Source organism: Bos grunniens, chromosome 5 (assembly GCF_055505025.1).
Source record: "Bos grunniens cultivar Pamir isolate PY7600 chromosome 5, Bosgru_T2T1.0, whole genome shotgun sequence".
In the NCBI taxonomy this organism is placed as follows: Eukaryota; Metazoa; Chordata; class Mammalia; order Artiodactyla; family Bovidae; genus Bos; species Bos grunniens.
This window is the reverse complement of record NC_141169.1, coordinates 60,539,504-60,545,988: the sequence shown is the minus strand read 5'-3', so window position 1 is coordinate 60,545,988 and position 6,485 is coordinate 60,539,504. Positions and strand designations below refer to the sequence as shown.

Genomic DNA, 6,485 nt, shown 5'->3' with positions numbered 1-6,485 from the left:
GGCTGATCTCCTTCAGAATGGACTGGTTGGATCTCTTTGCAGTCCAAGGGACTCTCAAGAGTCTTCTCCTGCACCACAGTTCAAAAGCATCAATTCTTCGGCACGCAGCCTTCTTCACAGTCAAACTCTCACATCCATACATGACCACAGGAAAAACCATAGCCTTGACTAGACGAAACTTTGTTGGCAAAGTAATGTCTCTGCTTTTGAATATGCTATCTAGGTTGGTCATAACTTTCCTGCCAAGGAGTAAGCGTAAACAAAATATAACATTTGCTTGTTTATTTTATTACAGTTTTCTTGTAAAAAGGAAGGACATCCAAAAATAATTTATCAGATTAATTATTAATCAAATGATGGGGAGATATAATTATTCATGTCAGAGAAACTGTGAAATAAATTCATTTAGCCTCTGGGCAATTAAGAGTTACTTACATGTCACCCTTCAGGCTGTGCACTGCAGAGTGATTCTCTCACTAAGAGTTCACAAAGATTTCTTCAGTAAATATGATATTTCATTTGCTTATTACATTAGCTTGTGCTACCTCTACCAAGTACATGTATATCCACATAACACATTACTAATCCAAGCAAAATGAAGATGAAGCACAGAGAAAGTCATTCCATTCTGAATCAAAACAGGCAAACCATATTCCAAATGTACTTTTCAGCTGCAAATACATGGAATTCAAATAAATTAAAACTTTATGATTAAATATTTCTAAGATGAATGGGTACAACTTTTTAATCAGTTGCTTCCCCAAGTTGTTATAATTCCCAGGACTTTCATTTACATCACTGTAAAAATAGAATTAAAGTATCTTTTCTCTAGGCCCTTTCTCAGAGCTTTTTTGACATCTTTGTTCCTCAGAGAGTAAATCAAAGGATTCAACATGGCAGTGACTAGGGGGTAACATAAGGAAGCCACTTTACTGAGCTCAGGAAATGTATCAGGAGTGAGATACATAAAAAATACAACACCATAGAGTACACTCAGGACTCCTAGGTGAGAGCTGCCAAGTGGAGAAGTCTTTCTTTGACCCCTCAGTGGAGCGTATTTTTAGAACTGTGGATATAATATTTGTGTGTATATATATATGTGTATATATATATATATATATATATATACATACATGACACAACAGTGACAATTATGGTAGGCAAAATGATAATGCTGCACAAGAAAAAAGAAACCAACTTATGAGTATAGAGATCAGAACAAGAAATCTTCTGAAATGGATGGTCATCACAGTAAAAATGGTCAATGGTTCGAGATGCCCAGAAGGATAAAGTAAATGTCATGCTGGTTTGAAGAACTGAGCTAATGCAGCCAAAAAAATAGGAACCAGCCACCATCTGAACACAGATTTGTGTTGTCATCTGGACAGTGTAGAGGAGTGGGTGCAGATGGCAATGAAGTGGTCATAAGCCATGATTGCCAGGATAAATCCTTCAGTCACAATGAAGAGAGCAAAGAGAAAAAACTGGCTAATACAGCCTGCAAATGAGATGCACTTGCTCTCAGACCAGAAGTTGCTCATAGCCTTGGGTGCAATAACAGAAGAATAGAAGAGATCAATGAAGGAGAGGTTGCCTAGGGAAAAATACATTGGTGTGTTCAGCTGGGGGTCAGTCATAGTAATGACCATCATGTCAACATTTCCTAGAAGGATCCTGGGGTAGATAAGCAGAAATAGGAGGAAGAGGAGAATGTGTATTTCCAGGCGGACCCTGAAGCCAACAAGAATGAAGTCAGTTGCTTATGAGTAGTTGCTTGTTCCCCTGTCACCCATGGCAGACAAATGTTGAAAGGCAAAAGGCAAAAGAAATGAAATTGTGACTTTGAGTCATCAATTCATAAATATGCTCTTAAATGTAGCTATACATTATTTACTTCTTAATGAGAAAAGGTATACAAAACAATTTTAATGTCAATAAGATCCATGAATTTGGATTTAGATATTACTAAACTTCAGGAATTGTTATTCCATTAGACAATGAAAGAAGTTATTTGGTTATTTTATTTAAATCATACATTGGCAAGGATTTCTATAAGAAATTAGCATATTTTATTGTCTAAGATTATTCACATTCTGAATTTCTATTCTTGCTATATTTATTGTTAAAAATTATCTTATCCAAACTAGGAGTATTACATCTTATCTAAAATAAGCATATTGCATGGAATCTCTATGGTAGTGTTTATAGGCATTATGATAGGTGTCAGTATTTGTGTCATTACATGACAGTATTAAAAATATTTGAAATATTTTTACTTTATTTTACCTCAATATATTTAGTTTCCATTGTTATTGGAGCCATCTTTGAAAACAATGTGATTAGACAATACTGGTATGTTAAGTAAAATCAAAAATCACTAAGAGTAGATAAAGTTCTCTAACTCTACTTCTAAACATACGTTCCTTTTCTCATATCAAAGTCATTCTCTCAAATACATGAATTTTAATTGCTTCATTATAAATGTTGAACTTGCATTAATAGTCATTAAATTTTAAAACATGTCATAATTACTTGGCCCTCTCTTTAAAAGCAAAGAAAGAAGCTGGTGGATATTCCAATCCTTATACCGCAACGAACAACTTTCTACCAAGGAAACATCATTTCAAGAGATCTCACCCTTTAGAAAGAGATAGGAAACTTCAGTGATATACATAAAGAAAATCCCTTTCCTGAATTCTAGTGCACCTGATATGTCTTAAAGTAAGGATAACTGGATAACTATTGATAAAGATCATAGCAACCTTTTGTCTATAATCTGTCATCATGAGCTAGTGAATCAAAAGTGGTGTTTTTAACGGCCTCAGTTATTTTTAAATCTCTGATATCTTTTTCAAGAGTATTTTAGCATTGAGCTTTTACTCATCCTCTCTGATGGATTCCACTGAGAGAGGGGTAATCGTGAAGTCAATTATGGAGACATAAGTGTAGACTCCAGTGCTGTTGTCCATAAGGACTGAAATAACCTCAGGTACACTGTAGTAATAGTCCAAATACAAGGAACTTTTCCTTCTCTAGTTGTGTATATCCTTTGGGAAATATTTCTGGACTTTATTTTCTTTACTGACAAAGAAAAACTTTATGGTATTATCTCAACATACATATCGGTAAGCATAGAAAAGAGATTTAAAAGTTTGCATATGAGGAAAGGTTTAGATAAGTAAATATTTTAAGTTATGTAGTAAATTATGATTTTAAAAAATCCCACTTCAATTTGTAATTGTGGAAATGGTCAGTTTTGATTCCAATTCCAAAGGAAGGCAATGCCAAAGAATGCTCAAACTACTGCACAATTGCACTCATCTCACCTGCTAGTAAAGTAATGCTCAAAATTCTCCAAGCCAGGATTCAGCAGTACGTGAACCCTGAACTTCCTGATGTTGAAGCTTGTAGGGATTTTCTCCCCGGGACTTGGAAATGATGAATCTGAAAGGACAAAATTTGGACAGTCTCTTGCAAGGACTGACAAATTTATTTCTGCAGTCAAGCCTTTTTATAGAAGCAGGAACAAAGAGCTTAGAGTATATGGCCAGCAGAGCATGTATGGGGTTAAGACATAATCAGTAAAAGATATTTCAAGAACAGCATGTTCTAAATGACCCAGGTGTTTATCCCAGGACCCATTTTCTCAATCAACATCTTTAGTATTATTAAATCTTGGTGCCAAGCATGGCTAAAAGCAGGAGATGTTTTTCAGCTATGGCAAAGCCTGGGTACTTTTGGCCCTCCGCCATTTTCCCAAGGACCTTCTCAGTCAAGGCTATTTTGTGCTGTGCTTCCCAAAATATCCTCCTTTTGTTTTTAGCTTAAGCACAGCAGCTGCTAGTTGGACTCTGCTGTGAGAGGCATGGAGTCTTGAATAGAGACATCTATATCCTATAATCAATGACAGAAAAAGTAGGGTGATTAATACATATATAAAAATGTTGCTTCCTGAAAACCAAGTTCTAGGGTCTAGGGACGATAGGGTTTTAGTTAAAGTATCGTAAAATTGAGTGCTGTACAACTCCTTAGGTACCTCAACTTGAAAATTAGCAATTTGTTGTTTCAACAGATTGATGTCTAAACTTGAGTTGTTTGTGAGATCCTGAAAATGTGCTTTAACTTTATCCCAAGGATATTCAGTGAATTATAAGGCATGTTAGTCAGACAAAAAGACGTAAAATTCCAGTGACAACGTATATGTGTTTGGAAAGTCAGTTGCTGCATTTGATCTCCTAAGTGGATTATCACAGCTTGTAACTCATTAATTCGTGTTTGTAATTGCTGATCTATTTGGGCTTGTCGAGTCCAAAGATCATGAGAGTCTTTGTGCCATGCAGTGATAAAATCATGATTTTGTATAGAATTGTGTAATGCCATACCAGACAGGGTTTCTACTGTAACAATGGATATTAGACTAAGAATGCCAGCAATAATCCACCCTATTATGTGCTTTGACCTTTTCAGACCATTTCTGAGCAGAACTGAAAGGAATACAGAGTCGGTCCATGGCTCTGTTAAATTGACAGGAAGCCGTAGTTTAGACCTCTGCTTGACTATAGTGACGTTGGCATTGTGGTAAGAAATAGTATGGTTTAAATATGTATATAAAGCACAAGCTGTACAGTTAACAATTTTAGCAGAAAGATCTATATCAAAGTTACCTACAATAAACATGTACAGGAGGTGCACACAGGATTGGATATAATCTGTACTATTATACATAAAGGTATAGTTTTGGGGTTTTAAAGCCTTCACAGTCCCATGTACATTGGCAAAGCATTCCAGTGCAGCAGGAATCTTCCAAATATGCCATTGTTCAGGTCCTATAAGAGGGACTATAATTCTGGGCCGAGGTGGAGATAACCCTCCATTATACCAGTTTAACAATACATCCTTATCAGTTCAAAAGCCAATATTGGACTTATAGAATCCCCACATGTTGACTCTATGATACCACGAACAGCTATGATTTTTTTCTTGCTCCTCAGAGCAATTCACAAATAACCCATGGGGCCCCCAATCCATGAATTTGAATATGAACTGATTTTGTTGTTTGATAGAAACCTTCTTGAACTGTTCCCAGCAGTTAGACCAATATAGTGGTTGAACTGATCATTTCTTTCTCCAAGATACAGCATCACATATTAGTTCTGCAGGCTGGAAAAGTGAGTCAGTATAGTTAGCTATTTGTCCAGGATAATGTCTTTCAGAACCATTTAAGAGGAAGGATGCAGTTGCAAAGATTCCTATACTGTAGGCAGAAACATTGTGTACAGAGTAAGCCCACCATTGTGTGAATATAGTCATGCACAAAGAGTGAACTCCAAGGCATATAGGTAGTGTCTTGATTCCAATTGAAATATTTATCTCTTTTCCTTCATCTTCTTCATGGATTGACCCCTGCATTGACCATGGGGCAGGGAAGTGCAGACTATCATTGGTGAATACCATAGGGGCTTTGTCAACCCAATCCACTATGGATAACAAAGGTGGATTAGGTATATATGTCCAATAAATATATTCCACACTTACCCCAGAGGAACAGGAAAGAACAGTTAACATTGCCAGAAACAGCTTATCTGGAGTCATAGGAGTTCCAGTGTTCTTCAGTGTTTGCTCAGCCTGACGAGTCATGTTTTTCACTTGAGCCCACATCAGGTAAGGATTCAGACAATGGCGTTTCTTCATTGGCTCCTTCAAGGTCATTGACAAGACCCTTCGCGTCAGCTTCGTCACTTGCCAAGGGAGTCTGGTCTTGGGGTCCTTCTTGGTAATGGACATGGCGAAGGGAAACCCAGATTTCTTCTCCATCTGCAACGACAAGACCATAACCCTTGCCTAGGAGTCATAAGATTCCTGGCAGCCATTGATTGAATTGCTTATACCATATTGGTGTATTGATTTCTAATTTGCTGTTTCTGTCTTCTGCAAAATGTCTATCTGCACGAGTGTCAGATATTTTTTGTTAAGTTTAAAAAATTTAGGGAATAAAGAATTAAAAATAATAATAATTGAGGGTTTATAGGATAAGAAGTGTACCTCCTATTCTAGATTCCCCCTTTCTGTTTTAATAAATGAGTTTTTAGAGTGTGGTGGGCTCTTTCAATAATGGCTTGACTTTGGGGATTATAGGGTATTCCTGTAATGTGTGTGATGTTCCATTCCGATAAAAATGAACGAAACGAGTGCGAGGTAAATGCAGGTCCGTTGTCTGTTTTGAGGACTGAAGGAATCTCCATAATGGGGAAGGTGAGTAAGAGTGTGGAAATGGCGTGTTTGCTGGATTCTGAAGAGACAGGTATTGCCCAGATAAAGCTGGAAAAATGCATCTATTGAGACAAGAAGCAAAGGAAATTTCCTAGGGAGCACTGAGTGAAGTCAGACTGCCAAAGGGAATTAGGCTGTTGGCCTTGGGGGTTAACTCCTGAAATCGTAGTTTGTAAGTGCAGAGGGGCGCAGACATCACAGGTTTTAATAACATG

The 6,485-nt window shown here is 37.0% G+C and overlaps 1 protein-coding gene and 1 pseudogene across 1 annotated transcript; both read right to left on the bottom strand.

Moving 5' to 3' along the window:
* Nucleotides 1–790: 790 nt before the first annotated feature.
* Nucleotides 791–1,793, bottom strand: LOC147372224 (olfactory receptor 9K2-like; annotated as a pseudogene).
* Nucleotides 1,794–3,471: 1,678 nt separating this feature from the next.
* LOC147372223 (endogenous retrovirus group K member 6 Env polyprotein-like) lies at nucleotides 3,472–5,709 on the bottom strand. The gene is given in 2 exon segments (XM_086403641.1): nucleotides 3,472–4,146; nucleotides 4,149–5,709. Coding segments are annotated over 2 exon segments (1,929 nt in total). The 3' UTR covers nucleotides 3,472–3,778.
* Nucleotides 5,710–6,485: the final 776 nt, after the last annotated feature.